This window comes from Panthera pardus, unplaced genomic scaffold, assembly GCF_024362965.1.
Source record: "Panthera pardus isolate Hobbes unplaced genomic scaffold, ASM2436296v1 HiC_scaffold_13, whole genome shotgun sequence".
Classification (NCBI taxonomy): Eukaryota; Metazoa; Chordata; class Mammalia; order Carnivora; family Felidae; genus Panthera; species Panthera pardus.
Genome location: NW_026526688.1, coordinates 167,939,795 through 167,960,712, shown reverse-complemented (window position 1 = coordinate 167,960,712; position 20,918 = coordinate 167,939,795). Strand labels below are relative to the sequence as shown.

Sequence of the window (20,918 nt, the reverse complement as noted above, 5' to 3'; positions counted from 1 at the left end):
TTCAAATTGCATCCTTTTAAAACTATTAAAACATAACTATTCTTTCATAATATTTGCTTAACTAACCTAAACTAAAAAAACAAACAAACACCAATATACACAGTCACAGGTTATGTTTCTTATGTGCTAAACAAAAAGTAAACCCTGTGGAGGAGAAGTAATTTCCTAGTTGCTAGTTGCTAGTAAGGAGAAGTAAGTTCCTAGTAGTCAGCCTAGTTGCTGAATCTCTAGCAGGAGGTGCTAAAATCACATTCATCCAAATTGGAACAAACTGAGATATTTTTTAAATACTCATTTGAGTAATCTCTCTGTGAGGGATTTGCAGTGAGGACCAGTGAGTAGGATTTGGCCTGAAAACATTGCAAAATGGCTTTAGGATATAGTGAGGCAGCAGTGGTATCTATTGTGGATTGCTGAAGAGATTCTTACCTGGAAAAGTGTGTTTATTCATTTGCCAAAATTATTAATAACCACTGGGTGCTAGAAACTGTCTACTGATTGTTTCCCCTCATTCGAAGAAATGTAAGATCTTAACCTACATGAAAAATCTCTCAAACTAATGGGAAATACAAATGTATATTGTTACTCTTTTATATTATGAAACATAATACATACATCGAGTCAGGATGTTTTGTAAATGGTCTGAGATATCTGAAAATAGAATGATTAATAATTCTGTCCTGAGGGACTAAAGAAAGTTTTGGAGAGTAGGTGTCACTGGAACCAAAACATGTAATTTGGATAAGATTTCAAATGTGAATGAACTTTGTATGTGTGTATGAGTGTGTGTTTGGAGGGTGATAAGTTTTACTTTTAGCAAATCACTAGTAACTGGTGTTCAGTTTGTGAACCTGGAAAGGACAGACTAGATCCACAGTAGATTACAAATGGTCAGAAACTCCTTGTTCCTTTCATGAAGAGGTAGAGTATATTTCCAAATCCCTTGAATTTGAGAAGACTTGTTTTGACCAATAGAGTGCAGGGGAAGTGATATAGTATGAATTTGGAGCTTGGCTTCCAGTGGCCTTACAAGCTCTGGCCTCATGTGAATAAATGTGAGCTAGACTACTGGAGAGCATATGTAGAGAACTGAGGCACCCTGACTGAAGCCTGTCAAAGGCCAAATATGGAGTGTGCTCATTATAGATTATCTAGCAACTGACAATTACCAGTAAATTGTCCAGGTGAATAAGCCATGTGACATTAGTGGGAGAACAGCTCAGCTGATTTCAGCCCAAACTGTCAATCCTCAGGATGGTGAGTTGATAAATGGTTATTGTTTTTAAGTTGCTAAGTTTTGGGAGTGCTTTGTTGCCCAAGAAAGTTAAGCTGATATGAAACTACTTTATTGAGGGTCTATAATGTGATACTAGAATGTTTGGATTTTATTATCCAAAAAGTAGGGGGGCTCTGATATGCCAGCCATGAACAAATGGGATTTGAAATTAAAAACACACTGCAATTTACATTAGTACCCTTGAAATTAAATGCTTACATATAAAACCAACAAAATTGGTACAAATTCTATATAAGAAAAACTACAAAAAATCTGATGAATTAAATTAAATAAGAGCTAACTAAATAGAGAGATAATCCTGGGTGCCTGAGTGGTTCAGATGGTTGAGTGTCCAACTCTTGATTTCAGCTCATGATCCCAGGGTAATGGGATCAAGCTCCAAGTCAGCTCTGCGCTGACAGTGGAGCCTGCTTAAGATTCTCTCTCTGTCTGTCTCTCTCTCTCTTCCCCTCTCCCTCTGCCCCTCTCTCCCACTGATGTTCTCTCTCTCTCTGTCAAGTTAAAAAAATAGATATAGATACAGATCGTATAGATATAGATTAGATATAGATATAGATACAGATATAGATGTAGATATAGAAGGAGATATCCCATGTTCATGGATAGAAGATGCAATATTGCCAAGATGTCAGTTCTTCCCAACTTGATCTATAGATTCAATGTAATACAAGGCAAAATACCAGAAAAGTTTTGTTTTGTTTTGTTTTTGGTGGATATCAACAAACTGCTTCTAAAGTTTATATTGAGAGGCAAAAGACCCAGTAGCCAACACAATTTTATAGAAGATTGAAAAGGACTGATATTATCCAACTTTAAGACTTACTATAAAACTATAGTAATGAAGACAGTATGGTATTGGTTAAAAAAGTAGATATATAAATCAATGGAATAAAATAGACTTATATAAACATAGTCAACTAATCTTTGATAAACAAAAAGAAATGCAGTGGAGCAAATGGTCTTGAAACAACTGGGCATCCACATATAAAAAATGAATCTCATACCCTTAAATATTAACTCAAATGAGTCTCAGACAAAAAAAAAAAACCAATGGATCACAGACCTAAATTTAGAACGAAAAATGACAAATCTCCTGGATAGGAGATAACACAGAAGAAAAACTGATGACCTTAGGTATGGTAATGACTTTTTAGATACAACACCAAATACACTCTTCATAAAAGATAGTTGATAAGCTGGATTTCATCAAAATATTTAAAAAATTTAAAACTTCTACTCTGTTAAAGACAATGTCAAGAAAATGATAAAACCAGCCACAGACTAGAAGAAATATTCATAAAAGAAATATCTGATAAAGGACTGTTATCCAAAATAGACAAAGAACTCTTAAAATTTGGCAATAAAAAACAAACAAAAAGCCTGCTTAAAAACTGGGCCGATGTTCTTAACAGACATCTCACCATAGAAGTTATACAGGTGGCAAAAAACCATATGAAAAGATATTTTACATTACATGTCTTCAGTGAAATGGAAATTAAAACAACGAGATGTTACTACAAATCTATTAGAATGGCACAAATCTGGGACACTAACAATACCGAATGCTGGTGAGGATGTAAAGCAGTAGGAACTCTTATTCACTATGGATAGAAACGCAAAATGGTACAGCTACTTCAGAAGATGATCTGTTGGATCCTTTACAAAACCAAACATGCTCTTACCATATGATCCAGCAATCACATTCCTTTGTATTTACCCAAAGGAGCTGAAAACTTAGGTCCCACAAAACCTGTACATGGAAGTTTACAGCAGTTTTATTCATAGTTCCCATAACTTGGAAGCGACCATGTTGTCCTTCAGTAGGTGAATGGATAAACTGTAGGACATCCGGACAATGGAATATAATTAATTCAGCACTGAAAAGAAAAGAGCTATCAAGTCAAAAAGACATGGAGGAAACTTAAATGCATATTACTAACTTAAATAAGCTAATCTGAAAAGTCTATGTACTGTACAAGTCTGACTGTACAAAATCTGGAAAGGGAAAAGCAATGTAGGAAAAAGATCAGATGTGTCCATGTAGGTTCATTCGTTGCAACAGGTGTACTAGTCTGATGGAGGATGTTGATAATGGAGGAGACTAGGAATGTATGAGAGTAGTGGTGTGGGGGAAATCTCTGTACCTTCTCAATTTTGCTGTGAACCTAAAACTACTCTAAACAAGTCTTTTAAAACGTGGTGTGTAATGCAATTGTGTCAATTTATCTGCAACCTGAAAAGGCACAGTAGTTATTATCTAAAAGTTTTCTCTTTTGCTAAGTTGATAAACTGTACTTTTCCTAGCACTGTGGCTAGAGAGAGCAGGATTGTGTGTGTGTGTGTGTGTGTGTGTGTGTGTGTGTGTGTGTGTTTTCTGCACCTGTTACTGTTTCTGGGGTACTAGGTGCTTTTTCAGCTCCAAGACTGGGATATATGATGCAAAAAGAAAACCCAGGAAACTCATTACCCTGTTGTTCTTTGGGTCACAATACCCTTACTTAGACTTCCTTCTTCTCTCAGCCTTTCAGAGCCTCTTAAGTGTGTTTGTATATAATGTCTAGGATTTTTAGTTGTACTTAGTGGGCAGAATAGGGAAAAGTGTGTCTAGTCCATTTTTCCAAAATTGAAAATCTCACAATTAATTTTCATTTCCTTTTCTCATCTTAGTATTCAATATATTTCTGTTTAAAATAACAACAATAAGATATCAGGTCACAAGTTGAGCGTCTATACCAAAGAAAAGTATACCATGTGAACTCCATAAATATTCAAAAAATATATATGTGAGCTCCAAAATACATTTATTCTCCATAAATACTCAACTTCAGTACCAGCTTCCAGCACTTTGGGCTTTTGGTGATTCTCCAGATTTTATCTCTTGATTCTTTGCTAAGGGAGATTTACCCGTCAATTTTAGCCCTACTCATCTTTAAATCTGGAGTCTCCTTTTCTTTAGGGAAGTGTCCCCATTCTAACCGCCTTCCTTGATACCCTTGTAACCCCAACTGGGGCTAGTCAGATTCTAGCCTCTGGAGAAAACACAATGGTTTGGGAGAATCAGACCATTAAGTTTCTTCCCAAAGGTAATAGCTGGCAATTCATATTTCTTGAATGTGTTGCTAACCTTTGAGCAACTTGGTGTATGGCAAGTGTTCAATACACTATTATTGAAATGGGTTCTGATTTACTAAGGACTAAAAGGATAGACATTCCTACTGTCATCACTTCTCTTGTGACATAGAGATAAGAAGATCTGAAATAGTCCACATTTACTAAGTTCTTGTCATTGCAATTCTATTTTAAGTTCTATGTTTGGAAAAAATAGAGCAGGGTGTAAGGTGTTTTTCAGCTCTATTCCCTGCCCTCCATTGCTGGGCTTTGTATAGCAAGATGATTACCTTTATAAATTACATTTCCTATGCTCCTTTGCCAACTGGCTTCCACTTATATTGGAACAATGGAGAACATTGATGGGATATTGGAATGTGGGAAGCCAGGATAATTCCCCCCCCCCCACCCTCTTTTTGTTTTGGGAGGCATTGAGAAGTGACTGTGATTCTTTAGTGGCTTACAGTTCTTACTGGACAACTTATTCCTCTCTATTCTACATTCCCCATCTGATAGCCTTGGTTCCTGGGTTCTAGAAAGACCACCACTTCTTTTCCCTCGATCTCCAGGAGTGGTGGTGATGCTTTTCTTCAATTACCTCAGTTAAGTCTTCTCTATGATATCATCCCCGTTATCCCTGAGATCACACAGGTCATAAGAGGAGGGACTTTTAAACTGCGGCAGTGTAGGAGTGCCTGGGTGGCTCAGTCAGTTGAGCATCTGCTTTGGCTGAGGTCATGATCTCATGGGTTGTGGGTCTGAGCCTGGCATCAGGCTCTGTGCTGACAGCTTGGAGCTCAGAGCCTGGAACCTGCTTCGGATTCTGCGTCTCTCTCTCTCTGCCCTTCCCCTGCTTGTGCTCTGACTCTCTCGGTCTCTCAAAAATAAATAAACTTTAAACAATTTTAAACTGTGGCAACCTAACCACCAAGCCTTATTCATTTAACCAGCATGTTGCAGCTACATCAAGCCATGGCAGGACTCCCAACCTTCCCAAAATAAAATGCAGAATTGGTCAGTAACTCCCTAAAGTCTTATAGGTAATTCAAGGTCAATCATATATCTGGGTTTTCTTCAATAGTCCACTGTAGATGATATTTTATTTAATAGTAAGTGTGAAACCTAAGGCTATATTAAAAAATGTATGCAGATAAAAGAATTTGAAGTCAGTAATGCTTATCTCCCTATATTATACTAAAGAAATGATACCACGAGTGCTGCTCAGCTTGTATAAACTAACCACAGAGGAGATGAGCTCTATAATTCTTGAAGATATTTTTACCATCTCTCATCCTATTCTTTAGTAAAATTCCATGATATGTATTTCTTTCCGTAGAAATGGTGAGGCAAAAACTGTGAAAGCTTATTTCCACATATGCAATCAGAAAGAAATCACTTGTCATTCAGGCTGACCTTTCAGCTCGCTATTAACGTTTTTGTCTCTTAATTTGCAAGAGGTAACTTCCCAATTGTTTTGGGGGAAGCTTTCAATCTGGTTGTCAGCTAAAATAAAATTTTGGTGCATTCTTAGATGAAGTCTTTTTCTCTTGCAGGCTAAGGGTTTATTAATCAATCCCAGGGCTATCTGGATTGGACTCCCTTTTGATTTATGTTAAAACTCTCACCTGTCAACATCATGGTTGAACGAATCATTCTCCAGCTTGAGATTTTAAAGGAATATTGAAGACAATGTGACAACTGAGTGTTTTCAAAGAAGAGTCAATAGAAATCAAGGAATTCCAATATATTTCCTTTTTTTTAATAAATACATAAAGCTTTTTACCATTTCCCTCAGTTATTTTGATTAACATGATAATAGTATCTTTCAGAGCATTATTATACCAATTTTCACAGCCTGATGTAAGGACTCATTTCACAGAAATAATCATGACTAGCATTAATAGATGAATGTCAGTGCCATAACACAACAGCATAAGGCATATTTACACCATCTTAACATACAGAACACCATACACATACACAAAAAGTCACAGATCCAGACAAATAAAATCGATCTCTTAGACAGTTTACATTTATAGGCTTTGCCTGAAACATTTTTTTTTACTTTATTTTTTTTGTAATTTTCTTTCCAAGCAACAAACAGATCTTCCCTATGTCATGTGATTTATTTGTAACATTGTGTTCATGCAAAAATAATACTTGTTTTATTGCATTAACATTTAAACAGTTTTGGATTTGGGTCCCAAAACCATCATCTAACATTTTACTTGATGTTGCTTCATCCATATTGTCATTTTAGTTGGAGTGATATGATGATTTGTTTTCGGTGAGTTACAAAATGACAAACATATCCAGTTGACCACAGTTCAAAAATCAAGATTCTAAGCTTCTGGATCATGCACATTTTACTTTCATTCTTGCAAATGGTTTGAGTCCGATATGCCATTTTGGTTAAACATTTATTTATTTATTTATTTATTTATTTATTTATTTATTTTCTCTTTTCAAAATCATACTTCTAAAAACAACAACAACAACGAAAAAGAATGAAAGAAAATACTGTCCCACATCCACTGTTCACAAAAAGGAAGAGCAGCAAGAATCACACTGACCATTGTTAGGATATAGTCAGGTGGTGACACCGTAGTGGACATCGAATGTCATTGAAATACTGCAGGAATGTGACTATTACTATAACCCGTACTTCTGCAACAGTTCAGATTGCCACTGGCGTTTGCGCTCTGGAAAATAATCTGGAATGTGGATTTTTTTAAAATCCTGAATACACTTTTTCATTTCTTCTTCCACACTTAGCTTCTCACAGACTTTCTTTTTGGACAGATTTGTTTCCCGGGACTTGCTGATGAGTGTCTGAAAGAGTTCACTGTTTCTGCGTTTGTCGGGTGGGGGCATCCATTGCACAGGTGCTTTTTTGGAAGGGCGATCCAATGTTAAGGTGTTGGGCTGGTGAGCTGTCGCCTGCTGGGCACTGGGTGGGTTGTCCTGGGGAGTGCTCGCCTCTGAGTGGCTGTCACAGCTGGAAGTGGAGAGCTCATTACAGGAAGTCCCACTTTCACTGCCTTTATCTGTGACTTTGTCATGTTTCCTATCTTCATGTTCTTGTTTAGGTGACACTATCTTCTGAGGTGGTCCTAAAATGAGAAAAAAGAAAAAGTAGAACAACTAAATAAGAAGCGGGAAGGTTAAATTAAATAACTTTATATTTTTAAAATTTTAAACCAAGAATATTTATCTTAAAAAAATGTTCTATGTTGTATCCGTTTATATTTGAGGGATTGAATACAACACCTAGGTCTAGTAATGCACCTTGAAACATGCAGCATCCTGGTTAATTATTTATACAATCAAGTGTGGGAGGTTTTCTTAAGTATTTCTGCCAGAATAGATCATCAATAACTTTATACTAAAATGATTTTTGTTATTGTAGTTACTAGATCCTGAAATCCAACCAGATATCATATGTAAATATTTTGTTAGTCCCATACCTGTTTCATTAGACACTTTGTTCATTTCGGTTCTAATTATTGGGCTAGGAGTCTTTTGTGTATATATTTTGCCACTATAAAAGCAGAAAGTACCATTGCTCTATTTTACAAAGTAGCCGTTTTCTTGAGGCCAGAGGTCCAACAGCATTGTTTATGTTTCCAAGTGGGAGACTGGTTTAAATCTTATCCTCAGTCTCTTAATCTCGTTTCCAGTATTTCCTTGAAGAGGGTTATGAAAGTGATGTAAGATATATAGGTGTCTATTATTACAGTGAAAAATCCAGCAGAAATATAGTATTTTCTTAAAATACAAGGCTTATCATTTGAGGTAAATTACCTAGGAGGACAATTTTCAGAAAGTGATAGTTTGCCAAGATAATTATTTCAAACACACAAACGGTTTATTTTCAAGTGGGAGCATATCTTATTCTTTTTGATTCTGCTGTGAGATTAGGACCTCCATTTAACATTTACTGAACACTACCAAATACCCAGAACTATAATAAAACCTTGATTAACTAAAGCCCAACCACTGAAAACTAGGTTATTCAAATCTTATTTTTCTCTTGTAGTCAACTTTTGTAAACACATTATATAAATCAGAATGGGGAGTGGGGAAAGGCATCAGTGTTTTTAAGCAAAACTGCCCAGACGATTCTACAGAATTGAGAACAATTGGTCTAATTCATAGGGTCTCAACCTGGGCCACATATGGAATTACCTGGAAAGCTTAGATTATTGATGCCTTGGTCTCAACACCAGACGTCCTAGTTTAATGAGATGGCACCCTAGTTTAATGGCCATCGGGCCATTTAATAGATCCAGGTGATTTCAACCTGTAGCCAAAATTATGAACCTTTCCACATTCTACTATAATTAAATGAGTTCATAAGCAGTATGAATACTTTATACTACTCAGAAAAGTGAGGAAACAAACCAACTTTAATGAAAAAAATACTCTTCATAAAAGCATGTACTATGGGCAACATGCTATTGGGTGTCATTGCCAATTTTCCCATTTAAAATCAGAAGAAACAAAAGGAGATACTGAGCATTTGAGTGGATGAAGTTTGAGTTGGGTAGGATTAAAGATTTAAAATACTTAAGAACTTTTTGGAATGATGGAAAAACTCTATACCTTGATTGTAGTGTTATAGGACTGTAGGCATTTATGAAAGCTGATAGAATTATATAACTAAAATGGGTGTCTTTTGGTAGGTAAACTATATCTCAATTGACATAACCAAAAGCAAACAAACAGAAACCCTTAAAGCATATGTACCTATTTGAGGGAATGTCTTAACTAATATTTCATACTTCGTTTGCAATACAGTAAAATTATAAGAAATGCTGATGCTCATGAAGGCTTACTAAGAAAGCATACTAATACATTTCAAGAACGTTGCAACCATGAATTAAAGAACACAAAAACAAGCAGTTGTTTTTTAAGCCTCTGTCGTTTTCTTTTATGCTAAGAGAGAATGGGAGTGGATCTGAGGGATGGGGACAGAGGAGATACACTTGTAGCATTCCTTGTTGCCTTATTCAGGTTCATTCTGAACACTCCTCTGTCCTTAGTGGCTGATGGGCACAAACTATGTCCTCAGACTCCCTTGCCTTCTGGCGTTCAGTCGAATTCAGCCAGTGACAAAGAGTGGCAAGACCATGCCCTCACCCCATCCCACCCCCAAGATTTCTCTGACCTGGCTGCCCCCTGGACTAAGAGGCATAGCCCTGTCTAGCAACTCTCTCCACGTTCCCCCTCTCTCCCTCCCTCTGCCACTCCTATTTCCATATTCTATTAAACAGAGGTTCACATCTTCAGGTCGACAAGCGTTAACCATGTCCACTGTAATCGACATGAGGGTATTGGCACTCTGTTGTAAACTGTCAGTAATTAACGTTCCTAAAATTACCCAATAGGATATCCCTTCTCTTTCTTCTGGGACCCTGACTATTAGACCCACACCGGAACTAACCATCTTTTCCAGCATTATTTATAGGATCAGTATTTTAGTGACATCAGATTTTAGTGGCAATAATACTGAAAAGGATATGGGTTTAAAGTCCTAGTGACCTGGAATCAAATTCTAGTTCTCTGGAAAATAGTCCTGTGGCCTTGAACAAGATACATAGCTCTGCTAAGCCTCAATTTTCTTATTTGTAAAATGGGGTAGTAGTACTTTCCTCATAGGGTTATTTTGAGATTAATTGAAATACCCTACAAAAGGGTGTAGTGCAATAAATCTCAACAACGAGAGTGTATCATTGATTTCCAGGCCATTGCAGGAGATTTCGAGTTTGCTGAAGGAGCTCTGGATGGTGGGGGAGGTGCAGAGTCTATTTATATAATTATCTTTATGGGTGAGTGTGACCTCAAACTAGCATGATGGCCACTAGGCTACTCCAAAATAGGATATAAATAAATGCTCTTTACCCTTTCTGTCAATCTCCTTCATTACTTCAACCTGAAATCCCTACAGAAGAATCTATGATTTCATTCCCAATAATGACTAAAGGATTAACTGCAAATGCCTGGGAAAACCAATTTATATCTAAGGACAATTGAATGATGAGAAATCATTTTCTGTTAAGAGGCAGGGGAATAGACCATTTGATAAAGATACCAAAGCAGAAAAGTAGTAACATCAGAGTGGAAAACAGGACAGAGAAAGGGTAGTAGGTACCACCAGAGCAAATGCTTCATTCCATTTTGATTCACTGGAAGGAAGATGCTGAAAGACATATGCTAGGGAGGGTACAGAGTTACATAAAGTCCAAGTGTTAGCTAAATAAATTACAAACAATTATTATGCCTAATGGCATTGCAATTTATTCATGGAAATAAGCTTCCTCCCTGTCTTTCCAATACACACACAGACACATATAGAAACCCCACAATACAGCAGATACAATATATGTATGTATGTTGCAAATGAATTGCTCTTGTAGTATAAGACAGAACATCCAGGAAGACTTCTTTAAAGAAGGCATTAATCAGTTTGGTCAATGGAGTTGTACTGAGTTACCACTATATTCCAGGCACTGTGTTTGGATCTAGAGGAAGTTCATAGTAGGTGCTCTGGTGAAGTTCGAAGTCTATTTTATGATATTTTATAACATTAAGTGTTTGAAATGCATGGACACTTTAGAGTATCTCCCACTATAGATTTTAAACTCTGAAAAGAAGGAAGTGGGAACCTGAATTTATCTTAGGAGCTTCTTTTTTTCTTTTTTTAAGAACTTAGAATAGGTACAGGTATTAACCAGAAACAAATATACACTTGTGTTTTTCATTCCTTCCGTTTCACAAGCTATCTTTAGGTAATGTGGGCTCACATCAGCAGACCAAAGTGGCTCAGATGTTTATATTATGACTTAAAGAAAAGGGCTTAACTTTATTTTGTCCACACTTTTGAATGTACAGAATACTATAACAGTTCTCTGTATAATCAATGCGAGTAACAAATAGACTCCTTTTAATTGATGTCAGAGTTTTTGATAATGCATAACATATTATGTATTATTATTGCTATTTGATTAAGCATACTTTAAGTAATTACTGATAACTTAGTGGATTCAAATTGGGGCTAAGATAAAATAACAATGATTTATGGGTTTTTTATGACATGACGTTTAAGAAAATTTAAATAAATTAAGAGGAAATAATGATTTACTTTAGTTGCTTAGTTTTCTTTTTTTTAATGTTTGCTTATTTTTGACAGAAAGAGCACAAATGGGGGAGGGGCAGAGAGAGAGGGAGACACAGAATCTGAAGCAGGCTCCAGGCTCTGAGCTATCAGCACAGAGCCTGACACGGGGCTTGAACTCATGGACTGTGAGTTCATGACCTGAGCTGAAGTCGGACACTCAACCGACTGAGCCACCCAAATGCCCCAAGTTTCTTAGTTTTTCTTGGGAATGCCTGCTAATTGTAGACTTCCAGGAATAATTTAAAACTTTTATTTTATATCATTCCATTCAATGATCCAAAGCCACATGAAATACTTTAAGTACAAGATGAAAAATAATTTAAATAGCACTAAGTCCTGCATATATGGGAACAGCATATGTCTCAGAAACTTCTCTGTGTCTCTTCCACTAGTAATAAAATAAAACATATACCTAAATGACCTTCTTAAAAGCATTTTGGTCCTGACTTAAAGCACGCATTGGATTTAGTTTAAGAAAAGAAAATGAAACATGATTTGGTGGGCTTTCTCCCATCACATAAATAAGTTCACCAGTAATTATTAGAATAAGCAACAAATCAATGAATAAGCCAATCTTTTACTTATTGAGGATTTAATCTTTAAAAGGAGTTAATTATTTATAAGTATACATTACATATGTATACCTAGAAACTTTCCAAAAAGTATTTGGATAAATCTTTTCATTTGGCTATTTCACATTAAATAGACTAGGATTTTCATCTAGGAGTTGATCATCTTTCAGTGGTAATGACAGACTTACCTAGGAGACCTGCAAGTCAGCTAACTAGGTCATGCATGCCTCTCCACAATTATTATTTTTCAATTTTTCCTTATTTTTTAAGGAACAGTTAGTGTACAACATGCACACACATACACACACACACACATTATCTTCATTTATTACACTCACATTTTTTTTCAATGTGGGAAAGGCCTGGAAGGTCTGTGTTTGAGCTTGGCTAAGCTACTCTAAGAAAGTATTTTGTGTCCATCATGTAACCTCTCCAAAATCTGATTTTTGTTGGTTAAAATGTCTAAGATCCTTTATGGTATAAATTTCAGTAATTCTAAATTATGTAATGAATAGGAAGGGATTTTCCAGGCAATAAAATTCTAATCAGATTTTAATATATAACAAACACTAAAGAGTTACCATTAATAAAAATTACCTCTTAAAATGTGGAAGCAAATTCAATTTCCCCTAAAGCACTTCACAGCAGTACAGGGTTCAAGGATAACTTTCTCTAAGTTTACTGATAGGAAGTATAGTTTAGAAGACATCATCAGTGTTTTGTTGTTGTTGCTGTTTGTTTGTTTCATTAACTCTGTTCCTGTCGTGGAAACACAGCAGTGAGAATAACATGTAAAGCAACACAGTGCAGACTGGCGGGGCTCACATCCTAGTTCAACAGCTTACCAGGTGTGACTTCCTTGGGTGAGTTTCTTTGGGCCTCTGCTTCCTTACATTTAAACTTCTCGGAGATGTGGCAAGGATTAAATGAGCTAACACATGTAAAGCATTTAGGAGGGGCCTGGCATGTATAAATGCCCAAAATGTTAATTACTACGACTAGCAAAAACAACCCATGCTATTTGGCCATAGCATGGTCTATTTGTTTATCTGAATATTGAGAGAGCTAAGAGAAGAACCCACATACTTCCACTCGAATTCTGGCTTTACACAGGCTACCTACGAACACATAAAGTGCAGGTGTCTTCCGGCTTCTTTAGGCCTCAGTTTTGTGTCTGGTAAAAATTAAATAAGAATATAGTAATACCTAGTCACAGGGCTATAATCAGAAAGGAGATACTTCATGTTGAAGCAATCCGCTGTGATGTTCTCCACAATAGGTCTGAGAGGCTATGAAGTATTAAATTTTCATGTCTGAAAAGGAATTTATTTGAGAAAATAAAGCACAAAAGCTCTCTTTTATTAAGATGTGTGAATTAAAGGCAGTAGTAAAAACATCACATTAAACAAAATAAAATAAATTGAAAGTATCACAATGGGCCAAAATTGTAACATAGGGCGAAATAGGGCTTTCAATTAATTCCACTGAATTTTATTGCACTGATACGAAAGGGCAGAAATTACAGCTTGTCTAAGTCATTTGGGTGGCTAGTGTAGTACAGAAATTAAATGTTAATATTTTCATCTTCAAAAAAGACAAGTGATTTCTGGGTAGTTCTGGGCATGGGCATGTTCAGTAAGAGGGATTCCATATTTTTTCTTGGAATACACAGGCATTTCCAAAGGCAGTCTATGTGTACAACTGCACACTTGAAAAAACCTTTTATTTTAATCTCTTTACCTGCCTAGTGATGATAAAAAAGACAGAATATGTAAATTATATCTGCAACAGGCACAATTCCCAGAAGGGAAATTACCCTTTAGTAGTACTAAATCCAATGGTGTGCGGATGGTTATGTGGCACTTGAACAGAATGAAACAATCCATCTGAAATATTAGCACCACATGTCTCTAAGTATGAAGCGGTTGAATCAAAAGGGAAAAAACTCCATTTTGATTTGCTAAACATTTGTTGAACACCTACCGTGTGCCAGGCATAGTGTTAGTTACAAGAGGAAGGACACACACACACACACACACACACACACAGGTCAGGCTTAGGGTGACAGTAATTCAGCTGTTTCTGAAGTTTGACTAGGACAGGAGGAGGGAGTAGCATTAAATTGTGATTGGAGTGATCTAAGGAGTGGGCATTAGTTTTCATTCATCAGTTAAATTCTCACACTTCATTGAAATTTAGAGTTCACATAGGAGATGGGTTCATCTTAGAGTAAAGGGCTATTTGAAAAAATAAAAACTAGTTTCTACATGAGAAAAATTAAACTCTTCTTTATGTTTTCTATAGTCTCTACTGTCTATAGTCTCTACTATCTCTACTCTACTGTCCACTATGTGTGAAAAGATAAACACACTGCATTATTCCTTTTTACATCTTGACGTGATTAGTCACTAGTCCATTCTTCTGATCCATCCTGTACCTGTTAACTTTGTACTGTACTTATTTATTTACAGTATGTCTCCCGGTCCTAAATTGTAAACGCCTTAAAGGTAGAAACTACCTCTCTAGCCTATTATGAAGCCTCAATCAGAGTAATTGCTTGAGCAAATTAATAAACTGATCTTCACCTCCCTGAATTTCTACAGTATCTACTCCTTACTATATCATTCATTACCAATTGAGCATTCAGTTTCTTTTAGGTTCCTAAATGTTCACCAAGATGACCATCAAGTGTTAAGAAAGCTCCCATCCACCCCATACAAATATCTATCCCAATGGTGTCCTCTCTTTCTCAAAATGGTTATAGTTTCCATGAGGGCAGGGACTGTATCTTCTGTTTCCTTATATCACTCAGTTCAGGAACTGATTTGTTTTGTCATGGCACCAAATGTGCTAATAAAGTAAGTAAATGTAATGTAGCATTAGGAAAAAAAAGTGGGAGAAAATATATGTTTAATTGAACATATACTTGAGGAGGTTTTCAAAAGTGGTCTTATTGCCTTCCATTTTACACATCTGCGTCCTCCTAGATGACACCCCAGGTCACCTTTGGCTACCCAATGGATTCATTTTTTATTTCCCATTACTTCCAGGTCCTGTTAATTCTACCCTTACAGTGGCTCCTGAATCAATTCCTTCCTTTCTGCTCCCATTTCCACAACTTATAACAAGTTTCTCATCACTTCTTACTGTGTCTCTTAACCAGTTCTCTGATGTCACTTTGGTCCCACTTCAAACCCTTTTTGCACCATTGCTGAATAAATATTCCTGAAGTCTAATTTCATCAAGTATCTCACTTGTACAAAACCTTCTAAATGGCTCATTCTGCAGACAGAACGAAACTTGAATACCGCAGTTTGACATTGAGGATTGTCCTCAGTGTGACCCACATGATTATCCCCGCCCATCTTGTATTGCTCCCCATATAGTAGCCAAAATATACTTGTTGTTTCTGGTAAACGCCTTGCTTAATTCATGTCGGTTTTCCTCCTCCCCTCGACTGGACTGTATTCCTTCCTTGCTCCATACCTTTCAGAACCTGCTCCAAATGGTGTTTTCAGCATAAAACCTTCCATTCTCACATTTGGATATAATCTCTTGCTCTCTTAATGACCCTGAGCACTTTGTTTGAATCTATCTCAAAGTACTGAGCCTATTTTGTCTTAAATAATAATCCCTTCTATGCTAATTTTAACTTTCATCCCTGTGTTCTGCCCCACAACACATGCACACGCACATACACACACACACACACACACAAATACACACATACAAACTACATTAGTCACTATAGTGTACTGAATACACTATAGTATATTTCTGTTACATTAGTAACAGAAATTCCTGAAGCACTACCCCATGACTGGGCTCATACCAATTCAGTAACTCTTTATAGAATTGAGTTAAATGAAATTAGAATTACCTACAAAAGAATGTCTAAACACACAGGGACTTATTTTATTCCCCAAGAGCTTCCTTTTTTTTCTGTTTTCTTTTAACTAAAAAAGATAACTAAGCTTATCAAGTATAACTAAGCTTACCAGGTGTAACAAAAACGAGCAAAAAACAAAGGAGATGAGCCTTTGGCAGTGAGTTATAAGATGGACCTTATAGTCTCTCCAATTATTCAAAAATCTTCCTTTGGGAAGGTTCCTATATTATTCCTTTGAGATTATTAAAAAGAAATAATTTTGGAACCATAAATAATGAGGAAAATCTATCTCCTTTTCTCTGCAGAAGAATTCCACATCACTTATGTGATTGCACTGGATTCTTGCATCTAAATATTCACTTGCCCCTTTGGAAGCTCTATCACATGCGAAATGGTTACAGACAACTTGTAAGAGGTCTACGTTTAAAACATCCCTCCACATTTCACTCATGGGAGCTAGAATTCTATGGCACATTCATTATTTTTGTGTTTAAATAAATAAATAAATAAATAAATTCCCCTTAAATTCCACCCCCACCCAAAAAACCCTCCATTAAGATGCTCACACTTATCTTGGACCCTGTCATTAAGAACCTGTCTATTTCCAGGTTCCCACTTCCAAATATGTCAATCCTTATTAATTGATATTATCGGAGTGTTTTTCCACCTGCCTAGGTGGTCACCTTCTAATGACCTCCCTTTGCACAGTCACATTCTGTATAAGAGGGATAATTTATCTGTTTTTCACATTTGTGAACACAAGCCTACTTTTGCTTATTCCACATCCATAAACTGTGGATCATAACACCTACACGGTGCTTGGCAAGGATTAATGAGAGGTTGTATCTACAACGCATCTGATGGCCCTGGGAGGGGAAAGAAAGGCGCTCTGTAAATATAGGCTGGGGGTACACTTAGGATGTGCTGTGTATAACACATTTATGTGAACATAAAACCATGCTGGCTGTAAATTATCATTGCCTATTATAAATACTAAACAGCTGCCTCAGGCTTGAGAAAAAACTCTTGACAACAACAGGGAAAGAAGAGGTTGTGATGGGGCAAAAAAAAAAAAAAAGGGTAATACTCTTGGATTCTAGAAGCAGTAGCAATTGCAGACAGAAAGTCACAGTTGAGGGGATTTTTATTTGTCAGATCTCTTCAGATCTTGAGTGTCTGCCTGCCAGTAAGTACTTTCAAGTACTTCTAACAATGGTCAGTGAGATGTAACATTTTGTAGCTGCCATACTATTTAATGTGAGTGCCACCTCTTTTCACTTTGAGATTCATAAAAGTGTGCCTATTATGGAGGCAGCTTCGTGCAAAAGCACTACAGTGAAAGGAAAATGGAAGCATATAAGCTCACAGCAGAGTTTAATGTGAAGTTGTGTGACAGTAAAAGAAAAAAAAAAGAAAAAAAAAAGCTCCACCTTTGGAAATAGCAAAACTGTGTTTCAAGTGAAGTTCTGACACCTACTAGCTATATGTAGCTATGGGCATCTCCAAGGTCATTTTCGTATCCTGCTTAAGAAGGATTAAAAATATGGTGCCTCAGGGTGCCTGGGTGGCTCAGTCGGTTCAGCTTCTGGCTCTTGGTTTCGGCTCAGGTCATGATCTCACAGTCGTGAGTTCGAGCCTTGCGTTGGGCTCTGTGCCGACAGTGCAGAACCTACTTGGAATTCTCTCTCTCTCCCTCTTTCTCTGCTTCTCCCTTATCTCTCTCTCAAAATAAATAAATACACTTAAAATATATATTTAAAAAAATATGGTGCCTCCCTCCTAGAGTTGCTTTAAGTCAAGATGTATGTGAGGAACAGCCTTAGACTAGGCTAAAAAGCAGCCCCCCCAAAATATATCAGTTCCAAATATCTGAAACCTGTAGATGTCACTTTGTATGACAAAGTCTTTGCAGATGTGATTAAGGATATTGAGATGGTGAAATTATTCTGTATTATCCAATTAGATCTTAAGTCACTTACAGGTATTCTTACAAGGGGGAGGTGGAAGGACATTTGGTACACATGGAGAAAGGGGCATCAGTGTGACCATCAAGTCAGAGATTGAAATGATGCGGTATTAAATCAAGGAGTGCCAGCAGCCACCAGAAAGACGCTGGAAGAGGCAAGCAACAGAGGTTCCCCTAGAACATCTGGAGGCAAGGTGTTCCTGCTGACACCTTGGTTTCAGCCCAGTCAGAGTGATTTTGGACTTCAGGCCTCTAGAACTGTGAGACGGTAAGTTTCTGTTGTTTTAAGCCACAAAGGATGTGGTAATTTGTTATAGCAGCCACTGGAAACTAATACAAGTCTATTTAGTCTCATGTCTGGCCCCCAGTGGATGTTGAGTTATGACATTTATTTAAGTGAAAATATTACCCTTAACAACTGGATGTTATTTGATTTGCATTACAGGATCTAAGTTTCTCTATTAAAAACCAATCTCTTGGGGCATCTGGGTGGCTTAGCTGGTTAACTGTCTAACTTTTGATTTCAGCTTAGGTCCTGATCTCACGGTTCATGGGTTCGAGCCCTACATTGGGCTCTTTGCTGACAGCATGGCACCTGCTTGGGATTCTCTCTCTCCCTCTCTCTCTACCCCTCCCCTGCTCATGCTCTCTTTCTCAAAAATAAATAAACATTAATAAAATAAAATAAAATAAATAAAATAAAACACAATCTCTTACAGTCCTGCCAGATTGTCATCTTATTTCTCTTTCAACTAATAGCCCATAAGATTTCAGAAAACTGTTATCATCTCTAGTCTGTTTTCTCCAATTATATGAATTAACCATTATTTGCAATAATGAGGTTTATAGTCTCCTAATGTCACATCGCAATATACCCTACAAAGTAATGTTCCCACAAAATACCCTTTTTCTCTCTCTACACACACATATACTCACACTCACCTACCCTCATGCACATATTACACACACACACACACACACACACACACATACACACACACACACACACGGTATATATAAATACGTTATGTATTATATACACACATCATATTACACACATATATACACATGGTATATCTACATAACCAGAGAACTGTCTCTCCACATACATGTCTAGCACCTGATCATTCCGTGAAGTTCTAGCACCATGAGTTGACTGCCTTTGGGACATTTCCTAAGCTTCAAATACCACATGCAAAAAAATGAACTCAATATTCTTTTCCCTGTAAACGAGTTCCTCCTCTTATGCTTTCTATTTTTCCTTTTTATAAAAGCAGCACAATCTTTGTAATCAGTCAGCTTTTAGAGTCTTCTGCATTATTTCTATCCCTACCCCCCTATTGATTTCCTGCTCATGTAACAGCCACCTAATCCTGTCGCGCATACTTTGATAATGTCACAGTCATTCCCTCATTTCAGTCTTCTCCCCACAGTTGTGATCCTCATTAACTCGTATTGAGTCTATTGTAATCACCTTCTAACCTCTTCCTGAATCTACTGAAATGACATTCTAGAGATCTTTTCATCTCTAATATCAACCTCCTACAATCCATATTAAAATCCCAGCTACATAAGCACTGAAACATAGCTTTTATTACAGTATTTGTTCTCAGAGAATATCAAAGGTTTTCCACAACAATCCAAATCTCTTAGCCCCAGGAATAAGACTCTCTATGGTGTGTTCTTAACTTAAACTCTCAAACTCATTCTTCTATTGCTTCCATTCTCTATTTAAGCCAAGTTGGAGATATTGATATCATCCTATTACATGTATTCTTGTCTTCAATTCTTCACATCTGTAAATTGTAGATTGATTTCTATTTTGTACCATACTTAAATAAATGGAGTATTTTTTTTTATTTTAGACAGAGAGAGAGAGAGAGAGAAAGAGAGAGAGAGAGAGAGAGAGAGAGAGAGAGAGAGAGAGAGAGAGAGAGAAAGTTTTAAGAAGGCTCCACACTCAGCTTGATTTGGGATTCGATTCCATGACCCTAGGATCATGACCTGAGCTGAAATCGAGTCTGATGCTCAACCCAAGTACCCTAAATTGAGTAAAGTATTTATTGGCTGTGTGTGTATGTTTGTCTGAGAATATATTTGGTGATCCTATCTATCTTATATAATAGACCCCAAGCCCCAGGCTGTAGGCATGGGTTTATAAGGTAGACTCAGCCATTCATAATGCCTTACCAATGATGTCCATAATCTAAGTCAGGGATGAGGGCTGGGAGGCAAGTAATCTGGGTAGATTAATAACAGGAAATCCCTAGAACAATAAACCACTGATGAGGGGAGAGAAAGAGAAGGCTTTTACGTATCTGGCCAAAAAAGCTCTCAGATATGACTGCCAATGACTAAGTCTCCCAGCCCCAATTATACCAGATGAGAATAGGAGCAGAAAGCAAGTTTTAACAGAGTTTGGGTGTCTGACTCCATAATCCCTCTAATAGGTGGCCAGCTCCACCTGTTAGACAAGGATTTCAGACCAAATAAAATATTAATCTTATCAGAAAAATCATTTTAATATACCTGTTTAGATATTTGATTAGATGCACATAACTTTGAAGTGTAACTGAAGCCTCTTTGCTTAAGCAAGGTGAGTTATATGTTCTTTGTATTGTCATTGGAGAACTCTAAAACTTAATAGTAAATGCATAAAGTTAAAATTTTAATATACACTTTATGTTACTGATCAGAAAATCGGGAGAAATTTATAGACACTATAAAATCAGTATGCATTTATGAGCATATCATTATAATAGGAATATACACTATTTAAGGAATCTCAGGGATATACTTTTATTTTACTTAACAGGGCCATGGGCTCCCATCCCTGCCTTAGAACCTGCGACTAGTGTGGATAAAATACTACTATTGTCCTATACTAAGTTCCTCATCGATTCCTG

General features: G+C 36.8%; 1 protein-coding gene across 1 annotated transcript in view; it reads right to left on the bottom strand.

Annotated features, from left to right (window-relative positions):
- Positions 1 to 6,134: 6,134 nt before the first annotated feature.
- The window catches only part of KCTD8 (potassium channel tetramerization domain containing 8), a 252,702-nt gene continuing 237,918 nt past the window's right edge, over positions 6,135 to 20,918 (bottom strand). Inside the window, exon 2 of the mRNA XM_019413052.2 lies at positions 6,135 to 7,518. Coding sequence (XP_019268597.2) covers positions 7,058 to 7,518 — 461 coding nt within the window. The 3' untranslated portion in view covers positions 6,135 to 7,057. The remainder of the gene's footprint in view (positions 7,519 to 20,918) is intronic.